This window comes from Pelophylax lessonae (genome assembly GCF_965119305.1).
Source record: "Pelophylax lessonae genome assembly, chromosome: 1".
Lineage (NCBI taxonomy): Eukaryota > Metazoa > Chordata > Amphibia > Anura > Ranidae > Pelophylax > Pelophylax lessonae.
The window spans coordinates 619,193,164-619,217,897 of NC_138768.1; the positions used below are offsets into that span (position 1 = coordinate 619,193,164).

At 43.5% G+C, this 24,734-nt stretch overlaps 1 protein-coding gene across 1 annotated transcript in view; it reads right to left on the reverse strand.

Moving 5' to 3' along the window:
* Window positions 1-3,383: 3,383 nt before the first annotated feature.
* The window catches only part of LOC309544330 (uncharacterized protein), a 90,717-nt gene continuing 69,366 nt past the window's right edge, over window positions 3,384-24,734 (reverse strand). The window contains exons 8-9 of the mRNA XM_082243235.1: window positions 20,904-21,080; window positions 3,384-3,747 (exon numbers count right to left, since the gene is read on the reverse strand). Coding sequence (XP_082099361.1) covers window positions 3,743-3,747; window positions 20,904-21,080 — 182 coding nt within the window. The 3' untranslated portion in view covers window positions 3,384-3,742. The remainder of the gene's footprint in view (window positions 3,748-20,903; window positions 21,081-24,734) is intronic.

Genomic DNA, 24,734 nt, shown 5'->3' on the forward strand with positions numbered 1-24,734 from the left:
TTAGTGCTGCTCATATATTCATTGGGACAGTCTGGACTCCAGCAGACTGACAAAGGAGTTTGGGCTGGGCAGGCAGAACAAAGCAGAGAGCTGGGAACCAGAAGGTCAGGGAAGCCTGAGACACCAGAAAGGAGTGGCCAAAGAAAAAAGTGCAGAGAGTGGTGGGAAGAGGTGGGAGGCCAGGGAAGCAGGTGGAAGGGAGCAGGCACCTAGAGATGGGCAGAGGAGATACCAAAGGTGAGAGTAGAGAAAAGTGACCTTTGCTTGTGTGTTCTGCAATTGTTCACATGACTCTGAATGTACCACCACTAACGCTGCCACATACTACATGTGTAATACACATGCCTACACACTTGTAATACACTCACTGTTTACACGGTACACATAGTACAGTCACTGCTTCCTCACATACAAAGGGTAGAATATGCTCTGCTCATAGTAAATGCAACATTTCTTATACAGAAACACACACGCACACGCTATTCATGTAATGAACTCAATAATTTTATGGTATCCCTACTCACTTCTTCTTATGACAAGATACACAGGAGCTGTTTGCATAAACAGAAACACACTGTAGCATATTATATGTGGAATACACTCACTGCTCATACAATATACATATTGAGATCTGCTGCCCTCTACTGCTAACTGTGAATATCACATTGTTATGTATAATTCTGTATTAGCAGTTCCTGTCTCTGAGGACATGGCTTAAAAAACTTTAAGTTAACCCTGCTTCTTACTTCTGGTCTGATTTTCTATAGCCAGTTTTAACTTACTGCTTGGTAACCAGCATAGTCTAGAGCCAGGTTAGGCATTTGATGGCCACTTCTGGTAGTTAGAGTTCCTGTTGCATGTCAGATTAAAAACTACCAGGGAGGTTCTAAAGCACTAAATAGATTGGCTGACTCTGAGATCCAGTGGCACACCACAGTTTCTGCATGAGAAACTACATTCCAGGCTGGTTGGACAACACTTCAAGGATCCCCCGATCTCAGCTGGTCTTGTCTTTAGGTCTCAAACACAAAGATAGATGCCACATTGTGATCATCCTCGGGGGGGGGGGGGCTGCAAATAAATGTTGCAGTATCATTCATCTGGAGATATCTCTATTAATAACAATATATACCCAAGTATATGTACTGTTTGTACATTGGATGTACAGTATCTCACAAAATTGAGCACCTCCCTCACATTTTTGTAAATATTTTATTATATCTTTTCATGTGACAACACTAAACAAATGACACTTTGCTACAATGTAAAGTAGTGAGTGTACAGCTTGTATAACAGTGTAAATTTGCTGTCTAAACCGCTGGCAACAAAAGTGAGTACACCCCTAAGTGAAAATGTCAAAATTGGGCCTGATTAGCCATTTTCCCTCCCCAGTGTCATGTGACTCGTTAGTGTTACAAGGTCTCAGGTGTGAATGGGGAGCAGGTGTGTTAAATTTGGTGTTATCACTCTCACTTTCTCATACTGGTCACTGGAATGCAACATGGCCCCTCATGGCAAAGAACTCTCTGAGGATCTGAAAAAAACAATTGTTGCTCTACATGAAGATGGCCTGGGCTATAAGAAGATTGCCAGGACCCTGAAACTGAGCTGCAGCATGGTGGTCAAGACCATACAGCAGTTTAACAGGACAGGTTCCACTAAGAACAGGTATCGCAATGGTCGACCAAAGAAGTGCCCATGCTCAGCATCATATCCAGAGGTTGTCTTTGGGAAATAGAAGTATGAGTGCTGCCAGCATTACTGCAGAGGTTGAAGGGGTGCGGGGTCAGTCTGTCAGTGCTCAGACCATACGTTGCACACTGCATCAAATTGGTCTACATGGCTGTTGTCCCAGAAGGAAGCCTCTTCTAAAGATGATGCACAAGAAAGCCCATAAACAGTTTGCTGAAGACAAGCAGACTAAGGACATGGATTACTGGAACCATATCCTGTGGCCTGATGAGACCAAGATAAACTTATTTGGTTAAGATGGTGTCAAGCGTGTGTGGCACCAACCAGGTGAGGAGTACAAAGACAAGTGTGTCTTGCCTACAGTCAAGCATGGTGGTGGGAGTGTCATGGTCTGGGGCTGCATGAGTGCTGCTGGCACTGGGGAGCTACAGTTCATTGAGGGAACCATGAATGCCAACATGTACTTTGACATACTGAAGCAGTGCATGATCCCCTCCCTTCAGAGACTGGGCTGCGGGGCAGTATTCAAACATGATAACAACCCCAAACACACCTCCAAGAGGACCAATGCCTTGCTAAAGAATCTAAAAGTAAAGGCGATGGACTGACCAAGCATGTCTCCAGACCTAAACCCTATTGAGCATCTATGGGGCATCCTCAAATGGAAGGTGGAGGAGTGCAAGGTCTCTAACATCCATCAGCTCTGTGATGTCGTCATGGAGGAGTGGAAGAGGACTCCAGTGGCAACCTGTAAAGCTCTGGTTAACTCCATGCCCAAGAGGGTTACGGCAGTGCTGGAAAATAAAAGTGGCCCCACAAAATATTAAAACGTTGGGCCCAATTTGGACATTTTCCCCTAGGGGTGTACTCAGTTTTGTTGCCAGAGGTTTAGACATTAATGGCTGTGTGTTGAGTTATTTTAAGGGGACAGCAAATTTACACTGTTATACAAGCTGTACACTCACTACTTTAAATTCTAGCAAAGTGTCATTTCTTTAGTGTTGTCACATGAAAAGATATAATAAAATATTTACAAAAATGTGAGGGATGTGCTCACTTTTGTGTGATACTGTATGTACTGTTATTCATTTTTTCTTATATAAATCATGTATTATTTCCATACCTATGGTTAATGTTATATGCTGATTGCAGTAGTTCCTCTGCTGCCAATTACATGGTGATTGAGAACTGGTTGATATCCCAGGGAAACATGGGGGAGGTTCTGGTTCCCTTAGCTACCTACAGGTTTAGTGCAATGCCCTGTTTGGGTAGGGTCAATTATCATACCCCCCTAAAAAAAGAGGGTTACATGTGTAAACACTTAGGCCTGGGATTAGGGGGGCAGGAAGGGCAGCTGTGGGGGAATTTTGTTTTGAGTTAATAAAACCTATTTTATTTTAAAATCCTTTAAATAGTTTCCTATCTTGAAAAGACACTGATTTATGTGCAATAAATTGGTGGGGGTTGGGCACATTTTGGTACTTTCACTCTGGGCACTGCCTATCCTTCCTAAAGAAAGGCATTTTCATTCCTTGTCCCCTTTTATGTTGTTAGAGCTTTTTAATGGAGCCCCAGATAAAAGTAAATTCTAACAGAGGGTTTAATCTTTTCCCACATCCAAAGCTAAAGAAACAAATGTAAAAAAAGCAAATGTACAACTGAAAGCTAAAGGTATATTCCAATTATATTGTTATTTATTTTTACCAGCATAAAGTACAAGGCAGATACTTATTTTCCAAGCTGTAAAAGTTTGCAATTTGTACATTAATTGAACTGAAAGACAGCCACCATTATCCAAGAATAAAATAACAACATTAGAACTGAAGGGTAATGTGCGTTTATTGAAATCACAAGCTAGAAAACAACTTCATTCTAATATATGTTATAAACTTTTTACATAGACTACATGTAAAATGTTTGCTATTTTTTCATTTCAAAATAAAGACAATTTGTGTACAGTAATAGAAATATCAATGTTGAGAACTGTTTGCAACCTTTTTCTGACTACATCTTCTTGTGTTTTCTTCCTTCTATTTGTTTTTATCTTCTTTTAATCTGAGCAGATTCATAGGAAACAAAAAGAGAAGTTTCGCATTCATATTCATATACATGTATGCTATTATAAATTATTACATCACTATGCATATAAAAATGCATTTCATGTTCAGAAAGATAGTGAAAAATCCTCTTCTGATGTTTACTATTGGCCCCTTTGATTGGTGGTCCAAACATTTAGATTTTGGAATCAAGACACAATTTGCTTTAGCCCACAATTAAGGTAATGTATATATATATATATATATATATTTTGCCCATTAATTGTAAAATATGCTGTATGCGCTAAAAGCATTAACTTGATTTAGTAATTATATCAATATGAGTTAATGAAAACAAAATCTGTGCAATAATATATATATGTGTATCTGTAACCCACAAATATCAGTGCAAATGTGCAAATAAATTGTGTAAATCAATTTTACAATATCTACAAGTCCATGCATAAATTAATAAGAAGTTTTTCTTGTGTAACAAAAAATATATATGAAAGTTTCAAAAAATATTATTTTGTGCAAAAAACATCCGTGCAAATTCCTTTTTCTTGAGTAAATGTGCAGGTGCTCTTATTTATAAAATACAAATATGGTGACTGGTTAATGTTTTAGAAGTTTTAGAAGAAACTTTTCTGCAGCAACCATATGACGTGAACAAAATAATGGGATGGGCATCTACATGGCAAATGAGATTTAATTTTGAAAAATGTAAGGTAATGTATTTGGGTATATAAATAAAAGTGCAGCGCAATCATATGAATTTACACTTAATAAGCCATATTGAGTGTATCAAGACAACAATATATAGGCTAGTAAATATAAGTCCACTAATATAAGGAGGCAAACCTCCAGTCTATACAGTTCCAAGATGACATAAAAACTAGTAAGTGCAAATCCTCTGATATATGAACTTTAATCTGTATAGTGCAGGCATAGATGTAAGAAGGGTCCTTCAGTGAGTATATAGAGCAGAGACCAAGGTGCTGATAAACAATTCATGCGGTGAATCCTTTAGGTGCTCCTATAATCCCATCACCAAGGCTTTATTAGCCTTTCACCTTCAGACACAGACCGTGCAGGGTCAGACTGCATAAATCAGATGTCCTGATAGCTCAAATCTTCATCCGCTGCATGCAGAATGAGAAGAGAAGATCTAGTGCACTCTGTACAGTATAAAAGTATTTTATTAATGTTAAAGGTTGCACTTACATAGAGATAATGAATACAGACATCCAAGGGGCAGGGTATGCATCTGTGTATTCCTGGAGTACCAAGATGGCCGTGGGTCACGTGACTTCCCCCATACGTGTTACGTCCTCGTGTGGGTGGGACTTCATCAGCGGGGATCCCATCTTGGTACACCAGGAATACGCAGATGCACACCTTGCCCATTGAATGTCTGAAGTCATTATCTTTATGCTAGTGCAACCTTTTAAAGCCCTAGATCTTCTCTTCTCTTCTGCATGTGCTCATTGAGGAAGAGGTCCAGGATAGTTATCCCTAGCGGATGAAGATTTGAGCTATCAGGCAGTCTGACCCTGCAGGGTCTGTGTCTGAAGGTGAGAGGCAGATAGTGCCTTGGTGGTGGGATGATAGGATTATATGATGATAGATTACATCTATCTCTACACTATACAGCTTGAAGTTCATATATCAGAGGATTTGCACTTACTTTTTTTTATGTCATCTTGGAACTGTATAGACTGGAGGTGCTGGAACTGGAGAGAGTTCAGAGAATGACAACAAAGCTAATAAAGGTACTGGAGGATCTCAGCTATGAGGAAAGACTGCAAGCATTGAACTTATTCTCTCTGGAGAAAAGACGCTTGAGAGGGGATATGATATCAATGTACAAATACCATACTGGTAACCCCAGCATAGGGAAAAAACTATTCAGGGAAAATGACTATATAAGGACTTGCGGCCATTCGCTAAAATTAGAAGAGAAACAGTTTAACCTTAAACTGCATAAAAGGTTCTATACCGTCAGAACGGTAAGCATGTGGAACTCTCTTCCACAAGCAGTGGTATCAAGGAGGAGCATCGATAGTTTAAAAAAACTATTAGATGGGCACCTTAATGACCACAACATACAGGACTATTCTAGGTTCTATTGAAATAAACACACACACACACACAAATACTCATCATAGGTTGAACTAGATGGACTGGTGTCTTTTTTCAACCTCACTAGCTATGTAACTATGTAACTATATATTTACTTATTAAAAGTTCTACTTTTTGATTAGCAGTTATACATAATGGTTGTACCTTACTACTCCTCTTCACTATATAGGTCTATTGGTTTACTGACGCATAAGAAACAGTGCCCTCCTTGAGTGCCTGACATCTTATCTCAAAAACTGTAAGGCAGCCAATACATTGCAAGATATTTGGCCTGTTCCTGCTGAATCAGCTGAGTTTTGATCCATGTATGGTCATTCTTGTTTAAGAGAATTTGATCTAGTGGTCAACTTCTCCCAATAGGGACTGTTGGTATACTTTCGCTTGACCAGTGCTTGCAGCCAACTGGCTGCGGTGCTGATCAGTGTACTCTGTCAGTGGGAGAGACCCACTGCCAGAATACAATAGCATAGTGGAAGGATTCCTCCATTGAATGTGTGTATGGGGGAATCTGTTTTTTTTTTAATAGCTAGCTGATTCCTCCAGCCTCTCTTTCACTTTCTTCTTGGCATCCTTCTTTCACTTGGTGTTTTCTACCACTCTAGGCCTATACAATACTATGGGGTTCCTGGTTCTATCCCTCCCCAACTACTGGTGCTTTTGTCCTTCACCTGTATTCCACTGGTCAATATTTTACAATTCTTGCACACGTGTTGTCCCTATTATCACCACCTACTTACATCTTATATAACGGAGATCCTTTGTCTGGGTATGCGGTTTTCTATATGGTATATTAATTTTGCTATCTCTCCATTATAACCCACAATTATATTATTTTTACATAGATTATTTGCATATGGCATCCCCTCAGGAGACCTCTATTGATATTCATCACAATTATTCCTCTTATTGAGACACACCTGCTTCTTCCGGAATGCCCTTTCATGGTTTCCCGCCGGCGCCGCTTATTGGTCTTCCTCAGCTCCCGGTTAGACGTTATTCCCCGTTGGACCGCTGCCCACAACATTCTATACTTACATGATTTTCATGGCTGTGAGTACATTGGGTGGAGTTGGCTTGGACTGGGATTACATATCCATCCCTGTTATCTCTAATAATTTTATATTATAAGGGGAATTTTTTACTCTTTGCAGTGACATGGGATGCATCCGCTCCTGAAGAAGTGGAATCTACTCCACGAAACGCGTTGAGCTTATTATGATGCAATCCCTTTTGTATACTTATACGGTTACTAATGTATCTATTTCAGGGTTTCGCATATGCCCGTTTTACAGCCAATGCCTCAACCATTTTAGGCCTTGCCAGCCATATGTGATTTTCTAATCATGTTGTTTTAACTGTATTATTGTATACCATCACATGTATGTACCTATGCCAATATTGTATATCTGTATGATTGATGACACACATTAAATTGCTTATATCGTTATTTTATTGTGGACCCACCTTTATACCTATATCAGTCCTTTGCATCCCAACCCCTTGTATGCACTTCATTTAAAGTCCCACCTGCTCCCCCCTTCATTTATCCCATGTTTCCCAGCCTTCTGGGATGTTAGGCAACTAGCTCTTTGTATTATGTTACCTTATTATGATTATGTTGTGGAATGTCCACACTTCATTTAGTTGACCATATGCTACAATTTATATCTATTGCCTAGTATACCCCCCTTTTAATTTTTCCCCCCTTCCCCGATGCTTCTTTATGATCCAGGGATGGAGGCATATAGCCCGAAGGTGGCTATGCCTCATATAAAGTCCCAAAACGTTTTTCTATTTGTATAGCTGGCTGGCTGATAATAAAAAAATTCTTAAGGCTTAGCTACCAAAGCTAGAAACCCTTTTAACACAAGAAACGTTTGCTGCAATATGTCAGATCATACTGGGACTGTAGTATCTTGCTTTTTGCTTGAAAAACTCCTTTTTATATAACAAAACCTCTCTGGTTATGTATACTGTTTGAGCCAATGAGTAGGGTTGAGCGAACACGGACTGTATTATTCATGTTCGTACCGAATAATTGGATTTTTGTTACCCGAACACGGACCCGAAAACTTTACTGTATATTCGGGTAAAAATCCGTGTTCGGTCGTTTTATTTCCGGGTTTTGCATGCTTTGGCGCGCTTTTCATGGCGGGCTTTCAACAGCCAATCAACAAGCGTTTAACTGGTGTGCCTAAGCCATCCCAGCCATGCCTACAAATGTATCAGTAGCTGTGATTGGCCGTCTGAAGCATGTGACCAAGTCTTTATAAGTTCGAGGCAGCGCCGCTGCAGCGTCATTCTGCTGTTTAGTTCAGGGAGAGAGCACACATCAACGTGCTGGCTGCTGATTAGGGACAGACAGGAAAAAAAAAACATTTGTGTCCGGATAGAATTGAGGGACAGGTCGGACTGTGTTAGGCAGGGCGAGTTGTAGGCATTTTAAGGAGAGATTTTGCTGATTTTTAGGGTCAGTGTGTTCTACAAACTACAATCGATATTGCTGTGTGGGGTGGGGTTTGCAGTGACCGATCTACGATCTTAGCAATCCTTTTAGGGACAGAGTCTGCTGATTTTTAGGGTCAGACAGTGCGTTCTACAAACTACAATCGATATTGCTGTGTGGGGTGGGGTTTGCAGTGACCGATCTACGATCTTAGCAATCCTTTTAGGGACAGAGTCTGCTGATTTTTAGGGTCAGACAGTGCGTTCTACAAACTACAATCGCTATTGCTGTGTGGGGTGGGGTTTGCAGTGACCGATCTACGATCTTAGCAATCCTTTTAGGGACAGGGTATGCTGATTTTTAGGGTCAGACGGTGTGTTCTACAAACTACAATCGATATTGCTGTGTGGTGTGGGATAGGAGATAGGCAGGTGTCAGTGGTCCACATCCATTTTGCTGTGTGTGGGCTGCAGTGAACACAATCTTTTTGGGGTGCAGTGAACACAATCTTTTTGGGGTACAGTGAACACAATCTTTTTGGGGTGCAGTGAACACAATCTTTTTGGGGTGCAGTGAACACAATCTTTTTTGCCCACTGAGGAGGAGGGAGAAAAGTATTTTTCTATCAGGCACTGTGTGCAGCATTTTTCCTTCAGCTGTGCTGTGCTGACTGATCATACACTGCTGTGTTCAGTTCACATGTGCTAATATTGAGTGGTTTCAAAAATCATACACTTTTTTTTCTATTCCACTATTCAATATACAGCCTTGGGTTAAAAAAAATTAAATTGTGGCCTGCAGCAGAGCTGAATGATATTTGGGGTTTTTGGGGTTCATCTCATACTTCTGAAGATTTGAGGGTGCTGCCGGTTCCATACTCCTCCTACTCCTCATTCAGCCTTTTAGGGGTACAAACAATAGTAATTGGGGCCTAGTGTGGTTTTGTACGTGTGAGATACATACACTTTTTTTGATCATATTTCCTATTCCGCTATTCAATAAAAACCTTTGGGGATCAATTAAATTGCGGGATAGTCTGTGTTGGTACGTGTGAGATCCACCTTTCCAAGTTTTTGGGGTTCATCTCATACTTCTGAAGATTTGAGGGTGCTGCCTGTTCCATACTCCTCCTACTCCTCATCCTGCCTTTAGGGGTACAAACAATAGTAATTGGGGCCTAGTGTGCTTCTGTACGTGTGAGATACATACACTTTTTTTGATCATATTTCCTATTCCGCTATTCAATAAAAACCTTTGGAGATCAATTAAATTGCGGGATAGTCTGTGTTGGTACGTGTGAGATCCACCTTTCCAAGTTTTTGGGGTTCATCTCATACTTCTGAAGATTTGAGGGTGCTGCCTGTTCCATACTCCTCCTACTCCTCATTCAGCCTTTTAGGGGTAAAAACAATAGTAATTGGGGCCTAGTGTGGTTTTGTACGTGTGAGATACATACACTTTTTTGATCATATTTCCTATTCCGCTATTCAATAAAAACCTTTGGGGATCAATTAAATTGCGGGATAGTCTGTGTTGGTACGTGTGAGATCCACCTTTCCAAGTTTTTGGGGTTCATCTCATACTTCTGAATATTTGAGGGTGCTGTCTGTTCCATACTCCTCCTACTCCTCATTCAGCCTTTTAGGGGTACAAACAATAGTAATTGGGGCCTAGTGTGGTTTTGTACGTGCGAGATACATACACTTTTTTTGATCATATTTCCTATTCCGCTATTCAATAAAAACCTTTGGGGATCAATTAAATTGCGGGATAGTTTGTGTTGGTACGTGTGAGATCCACCTTTCCAAGTTTTTGGGGTTCATCTCATACTTCTGAAGATTTGAGGGTGCTGCCTGTTCCATACTCCTCCTACTCCTCATTCAGCCTTTTAGGGGTACAAACAATAGTAATTGGGGCCTAGTGTGGTTTTGTACGTGTGAGATACATACACTTTTTTCGATCATATTTCCTATTCCGCTATTCAATAAAAATCTTTGGGGATCAATTAAATTGCGGGATAGTTTGTGTTGGTACGTGTGAGATCCACCTTTCCAAGTTTTTGGGGTTCATCTCATACTTCTGAAGATTTGAGGGTGCTGCCTGTTCCAAACTCCTCCTACTCCTCATCCTGCCTTTAGGGGTACAAACAATAGTAATTGGGGCCTAGTGTGCTTCTGTACATGTGAGATACATACACTTTTTTTGATCATATTTTCTATTCCGCTATTTAATCAAAACCTTTGGGTATAAACAATTAAATTGCGGGATAGTCTGTTTCGGTACTTGTGAGATACACCTTTCCAATTTTTGGGGCGCATCTCATACTGCCGAGGATTTGAGGGTGCTTCAGTCTGCCTCCTGCCTGTTCCGAACTCCTCCTACTCCTCATCCTGCCTTTAGGGTACAAAAAATTGTAATCGGGGCCTAGATTGTGTTTGTACGTGTGAGATACACCGTTTTGTAAAATTTGTCCTATTCCGCTATTCAATATACACCCTGTTTGAGTGTAAAAAATTAAATTGCGGGATAGTCTGTATCGGTACATGTGAGATACACCTTTTTAAATTTGTTTGGCGCATCTCCTTCTACCGCCGAGGATTGCAGGGCGCTTCAGTTTGCCTCCTGTTCCCAACTCCTCCTACTCCTCTTCCTCATCCTGCCTTTAGGGTACAAAAAATTGTAATCGGGGCCTAGTCTGTGTTTGTACGTGTGAGATACACCGTATTATAACATTTTTCCTATTCCGCTATTCAATATACACCCTTTTTGAGTGTAAGAAAATTAAATTACGGCATAGTCTGTATCGGTACATGTGAGATACACCTTTTTAAATTTGTTTGGCGCATCTCCTTCCACCGCCAAGGATTGCAGGGCGCTTCAGTTTGCCTCCTGTTCCCAACTCCTCCTACTCCTCTTCCTCATCCTCCCTTTAGGGTACAAAAAAATTTTAATCGGGGCCTAGTCTGTGTTTGTACGTGTGAGATACTCCGTTTTTGGTAAGGCATAATGCGCCTCTAGACGTGATGAGGCCTGAAGAAGTACAGGCGATAGTAGATTGGGTTGCTGACAGTGCCTCCAGTTCCTTCACATTGTCTCCCACCCAGTCTACTGCAGAAAGGTCAGAGTTGGCACCTGCAGCCAATGTCCAACCGTCTTTCACCTCACCCCCTTGGAAATCAGGCAAGCAGTCTGAGCCCCAATCCATACAGCAGTCTCTTGTTCTTTTTGAGGACTCTGTCAGCAGGGTTTCCCAGGGCCATCCACCTAGCCCTGCCCCAGAAGTTGAAGAGATTGAGTGCAGCGATGCCCAACCACTTATTTCTCAAGATGAGTACATGCAAGGACCATCGCAGCACGTCTCCGATGATGACGAAACGCAGGTGCCAACTGCTGCGGCGTTCAGCATTGTGGAGACCGACAAGGAGGGCAGGGGTGAAGACTGGGTGGAAGATGATGTGGAGGACAATGAGGTCCTCGACCCCACATGGAATGAACGTCATGCAGGTGACCGGAGTAGTTTGGAGGAAGAGGCGGTGGTCGCACAGAGCCACCAGCACAGCAGAAGAGGGAGCAGGGTGCAGAAGCGGAGCGGCCGTGCCCTAGACACTACGTCCGCTACTGCCCAATGCAGCAAGGGAACGAGCGCACCAAAGTCAGCTCAAAGGAGTTCTCTAGCGTGGAAGTTCTTTAGAAAATGTGCTGATGACAGGACACGAGTGGTTTGCACCCTGTGCAATCAGAGCCTGAAGCGAGGCATAAACCTTCTCAACCTGAGCACAACCTGCATGATCAGGCATCTAAGTGCAAAGCACGAGCTGCAGTGGAGTAGACACCTTCAAAACCAAGAAACGTCTCTGGCTCATCCTGCTTCCTCTTCTGCTGCAGTCTCGGCCGCTCCAGCCACATCTGTAGTGATACCGGCACCTGCCACCCCGCAAACAGAGGATCTGTCAGCAACACCACCACCTGGGTCACCAACCATCTCCACAATGTCCCGTGGAAGCGTTCAGCTTTCCATCTCCCAAACACTTGAGAGGAAAAGGAAGTACCCCCCTACCCACCCGCGATCCCTGGCCCTGAATGCCAGCATTTCAAAATTCTTGGCCTTTGAAATGCTGTCATTCCATCTGGTGGAGACGCACAGTTTTAAAAACCTTATGTCGGTGGCTGTCCCACAGTACGTCATGCCCAGCCGCCACTACTTTTCCAGGCAAGCCATCCCTTCCCTGCACAACCAAGTGGGGGAAAAAATCAGGTGTGCACTGCGCAACGCCATCTCTGGCAAGGTCCACCTAACTACCAATACGTGGACCAGTAAGCACGATCAGGGGCGTTATATCTCCCTAACGGCACACTGGGTAAATGCAGTGGTGGATGGGCCTGAGGCGGATAGCAATTTGGCGCATGTCCTTCCACCACCGAGGATTGCAGGGCGCTTCAGTTTGCCTCCTGTTCCTAACTCCTCCTACTCCGCTTCCTCATCCTCTACCGCCTCCTCATCCGGACAGCGTAACACCTTCACCACCAACTTCAGCATGGCCAGGGGTAAACGACAGCAGGCAGTTTTAAAACTTGCCTGTTTGGGGACAAACCACACACCATGCAGGAGTTGTGGAGGAGCATGGAACAGCAGACAAATGAGTGGTTGCTGCCAGGGAGCCTCAAGCCCGGCCTGGTGGTGTGCGATAACGGGCGAAATCTCATAGCAGCTCTGGGCCTAGCCGGTTTGACGCACATCCCTTGCCTGGCACATGTGCTGAATTTGGTGGTGCAGAGGTTCCTTAAAAACTACCCCGATATGTCAGAGCTGCTGCAGAAAGTGCGGGCCGTCTGTGCGCACTTTCGGCGTTCTCACCCTGCTGCTGCTCGCCTGTCAGCGCTGCAGCGTAACTTCGGCCTTCCCGCTCACCGCCTCATATGTGACGTGCCCACAAGGTGGAACTCCACCTTGCTCATGCTGGAAAGACTGTGCGAGCAGCAGCAGGCTATAGTGGAGTTTCAGCTGCAGCACGCACGCGTGAGTCGCTCTGCGGAACAGCACCACTTCACCACCAATAACTGGGCCTCCATGCGAGACCTGTGTGCCTTGTTGCGCTGTTTTGAGTACTCCACCAACATGGCCAGTGCTGATGACGCCGTTCTCAGCTTAACTATCCCACTTCTATGCCTCCTTGAAAAAAACAATTCGGGCGATGATGGAAGAGGATGTGGCACAGGATGAGGAGGAGGAGGAGGATGAAGAGGTAACATTTCCAAGGCTTTCAGGGCAGTCATTCGCAAGGGGCTCCGAGGGTTGGTTCCTGCACACACAAACGCCAGGGACACAATTGTCCAGCAGGGGCACAGTTCTGGAGGATGAGGAGGAGGAGCTGGAGGAGGAGATGGAAGCATGTTCACAGCAGGGTGGCACCCAGGCCAGCTCATGGCCATCACTGGTCCAAGTTGGGCACATGGCCTGAGCTTGCCCTTTACGCCTTGGAGGTGCTGGCGTGCCCTGCAGCCAGTGTATTATCTGAACGGGTATTTAGCACGGCTGGGGGCTTTATCACAGACAAGCGCAGCCGCCTGTCCAGAGACAATGTGGACAAGCTCACGTTCATTAAAATGAACCAGGCATGGATCCCACGGGACTTTTCCGTACCTTGTGCAGAATAGCGATGGATACCGACCTTACCCAGCCATTGTTCCATTTTTGCTCTTTCTCACTCTTTTTGGGTGTACCCTCTTTTAAAATTTGTGAAAAGAAACAGTGTTGGCTACCTCGTCCTCTTCAGGGCCAGACTAACGTAGGGGCTATTGGAGCTGCAGCTCCAGGCCCCTACCTTTATATAGGCCCCAGGTTGGCCATATTCACTGTTACCGCTCTTCTTTCACTTGTAAACACAGAAGTCTGGCTTCTATGCTCGCTTCCCCAGGCAGCTCCCTCAGAACCTCCCCACACAGCACGAAGGCCGGACAAGGAGGGACAGTTGCCGATGCATGGATGTGTTTATGGGCTTCAGAGATAGCATCCCATGTGGAATTAGGCATGCATGGCTGCACCCTTCCTCCTCTGGGTGCATGCCAAGGCACGGCCCTTAAGGCCCTTCAAAATCCTCAGCACCAAGCCCATGATGCTCTTAATCCGGCCCTGGTCCTCCTCCACCGCCGCTTCCACCTACACCGCCCATAGGTGTGCGCAGCCTATTGCATTAGGGTGTGCACCCCAAAGTTTAAATACACATGCATGTGTTTGCCTACATGTACATGGCCCCGATACATTACTCTCCCTGCTGGCAAAGTGAAATAGAGCAGAGCAGGTCCGAGGGAGATCTTTCCCATCTCCTCACTGGCAAACAGAGCGATAATGCTATGTGCCCTAGGTGATTAGGGTGTGCCCAGGCACATCCGGCACACCCTGTGCGCACGCCTATGACACCGCCACATCCACCACCACCTTAACCTCCCTCCTACTCCATATGGGCCTCGTCCTTCAGAGATGAAGAACATTGTTTTATTTTTCTGTTTTTTTTTTGTTGTTTTAAGTTATTTCCCTATCCACATCTGTTTGCAGAGCACTTGCCATGCTCTTAACTACGTTTTGCTGCCATTTGCAGCAGTCTAGCCCTTTCCATTGGTGTTTTAGAGCCATTTTAGTGCCTGAAAGTTCGGGTCCCCATTGACTTCAATGGGATTCGGTGTCCGGGAAAAGTTCGGCAAAAGTCCGGGACACGGACCCGGACTTTTTTTTAAAGTTCGGCCGAACACGCCGAACACGGATATCCAGGTGTCCGCTCAACTCTACTAATGAGCCTTTGTAACCCCAGAATATCTTATATTTGAGACTCCAGACCAATATAGAGCCGGGACATGCACATAGTGATATATGTAGTATATGCAGTCATCTGCAGATGTGTGATCTAATGTATCTGCCTGGAAGTTCAAGATTCAGATGATTGATCAGCCAGTCCCTAGTCTGCCCAGTAATACCCTATGTATGGGCATCTACGACTATGTTTAATAATATTTAACCAGATATTTAACAAGATATGATTTAATGGACTTTTCTCTACCACAATGCCTGTCATTTAAACAGTAAACCGATTCCTTTAAATTCACAGGACTTTTCCTAATTATAACCCTAATTTAAATTGTACACATTTTTATTTCAGTGATTTTCATAGCTTCTAAAATACTGTAAATAATGACACTGCTTGCAGAGTTTTGTTTTTTATGAAGTCGCTGTTTCAGCTGTGAATAAATGTGCCTATAAACATAGGAAGACAGAAGATTCAAACACTAAATTGCTGTTCTTTATAATGATCAGTTCATAAAAATGCACATTTGTTTTGGCTAAGCATACATTCCCAGTAGGGAAACAATAGAGACAAGCTAGGAGAATACAACTTAGCTCTTTTTTCCATCCATTATTGGTCAGCTAGGAAGAAGTCTGCACTGATGACATGGTATTTATAAACATGTAAGCAGTCCCAATCAGCTGGTAATGGTCAAAAATACATATCTAATCAACCCAGTAATCTAAGTGACATACAGTACGTATACATGTCCAAAGCTAAAGATATAGGTGTAATAAGAAAAACAAAATGTTAAAAGTACAACACAAATAACCTATATGAAATGTTTTTTTATTTATCTGGATGCTTAAAAATTATAATTGGTTTATCTGGGATACTTCAAGCTAAACAAATATTGTCTACATACAAGAGTCATGTGTACTCTTATGTAGGCCTGACTGGCGGCCACTTTATGCCACAGAATCCCCTCAGCCTGGCCATTCTTAAAGCTGGGTCATTGACTGACAGGCCCGCCTGAGGAGAAAAGGAGAAAGGAGGATGTTGATTGGCTGCATCTTTGGCCAGACTCTAGCTCTGCCCACTGAAGCAGAAGGGAGGGAAACTTGGCATATAAGGGAGGGGAGAGAGGTGATTGACCAGAGGGCCGCCAGGAGCCCATGGAAAGAGAGGGACAGTAAAGAGCAGTACAGAGGGCATTAAGCTTGGGGGAAAGAACTGGGGAGCAGCTGTGAGGTGTGTGTTTTTGATCCAGAAGGCATTTTGGATTTGGTTACAGCCACAGGCTTGAGAGGGGAAGCCCAGGGCATTGTGGGCTACCTCTGACCTGGCTTTTTAGAATGGTGTAAAAAACACAGAGGCAACTAAGAAAGGACCGAACTTTGGATGTTCGGTCTTTATATTCATACATTCCTCACAATTTGGCACTGGATGCCCAAAGATTCCATCTACATTGTTATAGCACAACTTGTGCAGAGTTGAAAGGGTCATGTCAGTTGATTATTTGCTACAACATAATTATTTTATTTTTGATCAGATCTTTTTGCCTACAATGTAGAGGAGCCTCTATGGGTGCCAAATTTTCCCCATCGTTGGCAAACCTGTACATGGGCTGGTGGAAGGAGGCGTTCCTGTTCTTATGTTCCAATTAATGTGCGGGTGCCATTAGATGGTATGGCAGGTTCATTGATGACCTCATACTTGTATGGAATGGGGCCATTATGGATCTGTCTGCCCTCACGTCTTATGTCAATACCGATCACCTTGGTTTGGAGTTTAGCCATGAGAGTAATCGTAGCATGATTAGGTATTTAGATGTCACTCTTTTTCGGGGACCATACAACAGGTACTGTTCACACCTATACATTCTGCAAAGAATGTGCTGGTAATTTTTTGTTTCTGGCAATGAGTTGTCACCCCTGCCACATCATACGTTCTATTCCTGTGGGGGAATTCATTAGAGCATGACGGAATTGTTCCAACACAGTTAGCTTCTTGCAGGAATGTAATACCATCACCTCAAGGCTTGGAGAGGGGATACCAGGATTGACACATTAACAGGGGTGTCACAATAGCCAAGAATAGAGATAGACTCACACTCCTCACCAAGAAAAGCAATAGGCATTTGTCTGAATCTAACAAGAATCCTGTTACTTTTGTTACCACCTTTTCACAGGAAGTTAATCAAATGGCATTATATCCAAATATCTGCCTGTACTCTCTGCAGGCAAGGATCTTGTTCCAGTGCTTTCTAAGGGCTGCAGGACACTTGGTAATATTTTGTCTCCTAGCCTTTTTCAATCTGGTGGTATCAGACAACCATGGTTTTTCACTCATGGCTCATTCCACTGTGGCCTGCAAACCTGTTGTTATTGCGATAAGCACAGTAGTAACAACAAGACCATTGTCTCTAGATCCAATGGCAGAGAATACATATTCAAGATTTCATAAAATGTAGCACAAAGAATGTTGTGTATGTTATGGAATGCACAGCATGCTTACTGCAATATGTAGGATGCACCTCCAGACCTCTTGGGGTCAGGAGGATGAGTGAACACTATAATGGTGCAGCTTATTCAAATGAAAGAAATCTTTCTAATGTATCGAAACACTTTAAATATGTGCATGCTGGAAATATGAAATCCTTTGCATTTAGTGGTGTGGAAAGGGTTAATAATCTTCCCCCGGGAGGTGATCTCCACCGTAGACTGCTTGAGAGATTGGTCTGGTGGATATTTACTCTCGGTACTAGAACCCCTGCAGGTATGAATTCCAGGTGGGATTTGGATTTATTTCTAAAATAAAATTAAACCAATAAAATAAAGTATTGATTGCGCTAGATGTTTTATATCTGCTGCTTCACCCTTATTGTTTCTATTAATGAAATGCTTTCTTTTTGTTGTAGGGCACAACATCAATATAGATACCAGCTTGCTCAAGCCTATTGTTATGGGTGGTGTCTTTTTGATGTGCTGAATGTTTTCATAGTATTGTAAGCCCACATCCGATGTGAATAGAATCCAGTGCCGCTTTTTTCTGTCATCTGCCATCTTGTTTATTTTAACGGAATAATTGTTTTATTGACACTGCTTTTCCTCATATGCGGTATGTAGTATTAATGTTCTGTCATTCCATTTGTGAATATGCTGTGAACAAGGCTGTATGCTGAAACGTGTCAGCTGTTTTAATCTTGACCTTTATGAAGCTAATAAAGATTTTCATTGGATTCTGGAGTTGCTGGCTACATCTTTCTTGGAGCTGTGTTTTCAATGGCTGGAGGCCATTTGAGCCAGAGCATCCAGTAAAGGACTCCACCCTTGATCTATGAGGTGTGTTCCCTGTTGTGAGCTCTATCTTTGTGCTTTGCTTTCCTAGTAGGAAAGGAGTGGCCTTTGTTGCAAATGCCACCTTTGTATGATTGAGGCAGTGTTCATGAGACTGATTGCCATTAGGAGGATATCTGTGAAGTACCGATGTGGTGAGAGGCCTGGGACACCCTTATATATAGTAAACGTGTTGCTGTCACTGAATGTTCTGTCTAACCAGACTGCATTGCCCTTCCTTTACATGGGCATTACAAATACACTTGTGGGACAGACCTAACCAAGACACCGCCTTTTAGGGGCTGTTAATTGTATTACTGTTTGAAGTTTGCATTGTTCATGAAGTGTCTTCCCCTATCTTTGAAGTGTATAATAAAACCTGTATTTCTGTTCAATAAAGGTGTTCCTTTTGGTTTTTACCTCAACATCTTGTCTAGGTAAGATGCTTGGGGTATAAGGCTGGTATTATCTATCGGTCTGCTGGAAGGGTTTGGTGAGCTGGAGGCACCATTTCGGTGGTATACAAAATACCATATTTTATGCAGAGTAAAGTTTAACTATACTATTAAAAAAAAAATCTTTTATGTACTTGTCGCAAATAAAAGCATGCAATCGAATAATTATACTTAGCTGAATAAATTTTCGTCTTACATAGCACTCTTTATTTTGGGATAATGCAGAATGATCCCCTAAGTAGTGTGGCAGACTAACCTCTTCACCTTTCAGGTTCTAGATCTTTGTGTATGGTGGGGTACAAAATAGGTTAGCTGCTAGTCACAAGTTTATTTACCTTTTATTGCTAAACTCAATTCTAGGAGAGAGGGTTCAGGGGTACAGCATATCCAAAAAGTGCACAAAAATAGGACATGTATTCTGAAATTAGCAGTCATAGTGGGGCTTTTAAGGCCAGCCTCTTGATAATTGCTGGTCCTGTGAGAGTAGTCAGGCAGATATATGACCCTATAAGAGCAGTCACAGTCTTTCTTGACACTTGTTAAAGTGCATGCATGCAAAATGCAGTGACAAAGCAACACTCCGATACATGCTGGTGTCTTCACTACATTGCTATGGCATCAACTGTATATCCCTCGGCTCTCTCCAGCTTGTGGCACAGTCTGCATGATGTCATCCCGGCTCGTCCAGCTTCAGCTGGCACAACTTCAGCCTAGTACAAGGAGTAGAGCCTCTTGCCACACGCTCCTCCATTACCTCATCCAGAGACACTGCTCTCAGTGAAGGTCTCGTGCCTTCAATTACACACTCCTTGGGCGTTTTTTGAGCCAAAGGTACTGTACACCACGACCACTGCCATTGTTACAGATGCAAGTGTTAGCGCCCTGTTTTTTCCTCAAAGGGGCTTGCTATATTCTTATAATTTAGGATTATTGCTCATGGACATTTTCAATTGTTAGAAAACATCTTATTATTTTTTTACTTTTTATGCCATTAAATAAATTTTATTGTAGTTTACTACATACGTTGATTTGCAGTGGGATTATGTCAAGTATATGGTTCTGCAACACTGGACACTTCAAGAGCCAGTTCTGTTTTTACCACTAGTCCTAAGCACTTGATCTGGAATAATTTTGCGGTTCGTGTGTTTCTTGAATTGTAGTGGAAATCTCCATAATCAATTTTACTTTATTTTCTGATAGCAGTCAAAGGTATAATCATCTGTGGGCAATACATTAAACTTATAATGTCCAGCAGTAGCCTCTATATAGCTCCTCTGCAACACTCTTTACCTAGAATATTCTTTACAAATGCTCCTTGCAAATAGACTTTAGCCCAGCTCCCTCCAGAAATAAACTCCAGCAGACATTTAAATTCTTTCTGCCTCCAGCACATGCTCCAGGCTGAGGTAAGACCCAAGTAGAGATCACTCAATGCAGCCATTCTCTCCAAGAAGAAACCCAAAAGGTGAAGAACTTTTTCAAAACAAAAATATGTTTTTGCCCCAACCATTTATCTTATTTCCAATCCATACTTCTAAGCAAAGACCTCAGGGATTGGTTGGGTCACAGAAATATTTATAACCCAGTGATTGACATAGAGACTACTGAAACCTCCTCAACAGTAGAAGGTGGAAGCAGTCAATGCACTGAGCTTAGGAGAACTTGCAGAGCCCAGAAAAATTTAAGAAAATCTCAGGCTGGTTACAACTTAGTTGCAAAACACATAACATTTAATTAGGGGTACTCCAGCTTGGGGCAAGGTCCTTACACATAAATACATTTTGATTATCCTGTCAGCCTACTGTACTTCTTCTAGGAGGGTCTCCAGTGAATCCACTGCAACATTCTTACTATCAAGAACAACACAAGGCTGTGGAGCTATAAAGGTTTGGAGGGGGATTATCTTGAGGAAATGACTCAGAACGCCCTCTTAAATCCCTACATGAATGAGTTAAGACCTTGACAATCCCGGGGATTATTTCACATGGGCAAACAAGAGGATTTCCTCACTAGCTTACCTTTCAGAAAGAATGTTCCTATGAGTTCTGTGTAGGAATACAATCTGTCATGGTCACTATCAAGATGTTGTAGCAAGTTTTCCTTTGGAACCTCTTCTGCCAGGACATTTTTTATTTCATCATAGGTGAGATATCCATCTGCATCTTTATCAGCACCATAGAAAAATACCTGAAAATCTGAACAAATTAAAAATAAGTGTAAATATTTATTTTAGCATTGGAGATCAATATATCTTTGATACACTTAGGCCCCTTTCACACTAGCGGACCGTTCAGATCCGCCTGTCAGTTTTTCAGGCGGATCTGAACGGATGCCCCATGCATCTCTATGGGGCGTCGGATGTCAGCGGAGACATGTCCTTTGACATTCGATCCGATCTGGCCCGTCAAATCTGGACAGATGGAAACCCTATTTTCCATCTGTCCAGCGGTTTAGATCAGATGGGATCGGATGAGAACGGACAGGTGGTCCCTGCACACAGCGCAGGGACAGAGCTGCCATCCACCTGCTCAGCAGGGGATCGGCGGATCGATCCCCCGCTGAGATAAACGGAGTACGCTGACAGACTCCCTAATAGTGTAAACAAGGGAAAGTAAGTAAGGAAGAGCAACAACCCTTCCCTCATTGTGCAAAAAAGAAACTCAAAACAATTACTTAATAAGAATATTGTATTGGTGCAGCAAACTTAAATCAAGCAATTAAAGAGGAACTGAACTCTAAAAAGCTGTGCCAAAAAAAGGCAGGTAGAGGGCAAAGGAGCCACCACTAGGGAAGAACCAACAGTTTGGTCAAAACCTAGGTTCAAACCGATCTTTGGTTGTTGATACATTTGGATGAATGCCCAAACCTTTCCCCTTTTAACCTCTTATTTAGTGGGAGCCGTACATCATATACAGAAACAGTATTTCTATTGTTTCTATATATGACAGCTTTCTACTCTCAGTGGTTGTTAAGAATTCTGCTGACATCACCGGCATCGGAACCCTCGTCCATGTAAGCAAAGGTGGGGATAGGTGGGGATAGTGGTGATATCACTGCCCACACATGGCCAGTGTCATTCAGCAAAGATTAGCATCAGGATTGGTAGTGTGCAGTTACATTATTTTTCTTATTGTTAAAGGAACTTCCAGATTCTGATAACCCGCCCCCCCCTTTCCCCCAGTCCAACCCCAACCAATGGGCCAAGGTTGTGGGTAGAGGCCCTTCATCAACATGGGAACAAAGTGCTTTGCCCGGGGGGAGACCAGTGTTGCTGAAGCACTTTCTGTAAATCACAAAAATGGGCACCCCAGCATGTTATTTAAAGGAAGTTGGCCTTTTTTAATGTTTCACTTAAAAAAAAGAAATTACAAGCGCATGCGCGGAGCTCTCCAAGATGGCCGCTTAAGCCCGGAGCTCCGTGCCACCCCGACACTGTCTCCCGCCCCGAGCCGGTGAACGGACATCTATCCGCACCCGGAGATGCCAGCCCGATTCCCCACGATCCCCGGAACCGGTACATGCCACATAGCAGAGTCCGGAGAGACCTCAGACCGGCATACCAAGCTGCACAGTCGGAGTCCGCTCGAGCCAAGATGGCGGATCCGGCGCCTCACACAGCGGAGATGGAGGAAGGGGAATCCTCACAGGCACATCACGACATCAGCGGTGCACAGTACCTCACCCCAAAGGGCGCAGTGAGTACTCACTTGCTTCTTACTCCGTCCCCGGCATCCACGGAATCCCTGTTGGGACGGATGGCGGCGGATTACTCACTGTCCCCAGTCTGTGATTCTCCCGCCATCATTCAGCACAGTTCTGGCCTACTGTGCTCCGCCAGGCCTGACACCTCACATTCAGATGATATCATCTCTAGGATGTCGGTCCTCCTGAACGATGGTCTCACACAAGTCGCATCTAAGATCACTTCTGATCTCAAAATGGATCTTGAGAACCTGGGATCGTGTATGGAAGCGATCGAAAATAAATTGGACATGACGATCGCAAAAACGAATCAACATTCCACCCTAATACACACCCTGCAGGAGCAAGTGGATTCTGCCTTGCTTAAAGCAGAAGATTTGGAAAATCGTTCGCGCAGGGAAAACTTCAGACTGAGAGGGCTTCCAGACACAGTCACAGATATCCCTGCTGCCATCCACAGTCTGATTAAGGATCTCATCCCGGAGATACCGGATCACAAACTTGAATTGGATAGAGCCCACAGGGCTTTAGGCCCTCCTAGAAAGGACGGTAACCCGAAAGACGTGGTAGTTAAACCTCACTTTTACACAGTTAAGGAGGAAATCATTAAAAGGGCACGCAATGCCCCTCAGCTCACATGTCTCGGACACCCGGTGCAAATTTTCGCTGATATTGCTCCGTCTACCATTCAACGACGAAGGGCATTGAAACCACTGCTTACCGTCTTGGCACAAAAAGAAATTAAATATTGGTGGGCATTCCCTTTTGCATTGAAGTTTTCCCTAAAGAATAAAACATACTCCTTCTCCAGTCTTCAAGACGGCGAGAGACTGCTCCTTCACCTCAATATTCTCTCACAATCCCCAGAACAACATCACCCATCTACCAACCCAGGATCCTCTAAACGCCCGATCCCAACGAGTCCTCTGACGCCCGTGTGGAACAAAACCAAATTCAAGCCATCCAAGGACAGTAATCCTCCGTGAACTCTCTGGTCATTTTTTATTTTTTTTCACAATTCTCAAACTTGAGAACGTGGTTCTCTGTGGACATCTCTTTTTGTGGTCCATTTGACGTCTGATTATACCTGACTTGCTGTGACTTTAATAGATCCCTTTTTCCCTTTTTTTTTTTTTTTCTTCCTCTCCCCAAAGTGGGGTCTGGAGCTCTTCCCACAACGTATGTTCCATCTTAGTATGTAGCTTATCTCACCATGCCCCCATGAGGCATGCCTAGATCAACCGCATCTCATATTGGTTTACAGTTATGGCGATCTCTATGTCTGGGGGTTTTTTCTCTATGTTTAGTTAACTTGGTTCACCTTTTTATGCGCACTTTGATGTTTTTTTTGTTATGTTTCAGATGGGCGGGACCCTGTCGGAGTGGTCGGATGACGCCTCCACCTGTCACCAGGGAACTCTATATTCTGGTCTTCCCGGTGTGACAGACCCCGTTTCCCACATCAGGGGGACGGGACATTGACTACCTACCGGTTCGGATTGATGCAGATCGCAATCCGATGCCGAATGTCCTTTTTGGACGTTGATCTGCGCCTTCTTTTTTCTCTAATCTTTCTCTTTCTTCCTTTTCTTGCAGCCGTGCTCTGGAGTGGTTCTGCCGCCTCTCGCACCACGCCAGGTACCATCTCATCAAGCCTCAGCATTATCTATGATTTACACACTACTAATGGGGTAAGTGGTTTATCGTTCCATGGGCTTCTCTCTTTCGGACAAAATGTCATCTTCTAAGGTCTCCGCTCCACGTCTCCGCTTAGCTACACATAATGCTCAGGGTCTCAATTCTCCCGTGAAACGTAGGAAAGCATTTCAGGAGATGCACCATAGGAAAATAGATGTTTTGCTACTTCAGGAAACTCATTTCCCGAAATCGTATAAACCCAGATTCCTACATGCCAAGTTCCCCACCTTTTATTTAGCTAGCGCGGACACCAAAACTTGCGGAGTTGCGATTCTATTCGCCAAGTCTTGTAGATTCACTTGTACTTTGGAATTAGCGGATGAGGGAGGTAGATTTTTGCTGATTAAGGGCACGATTGATGGCCAATTATACTCCTTCGTATCATACTACGCCCCTAACTACAATCAATTAAAATTTTTCCAAAATATGTTTAAAATACTTCTCCCCCA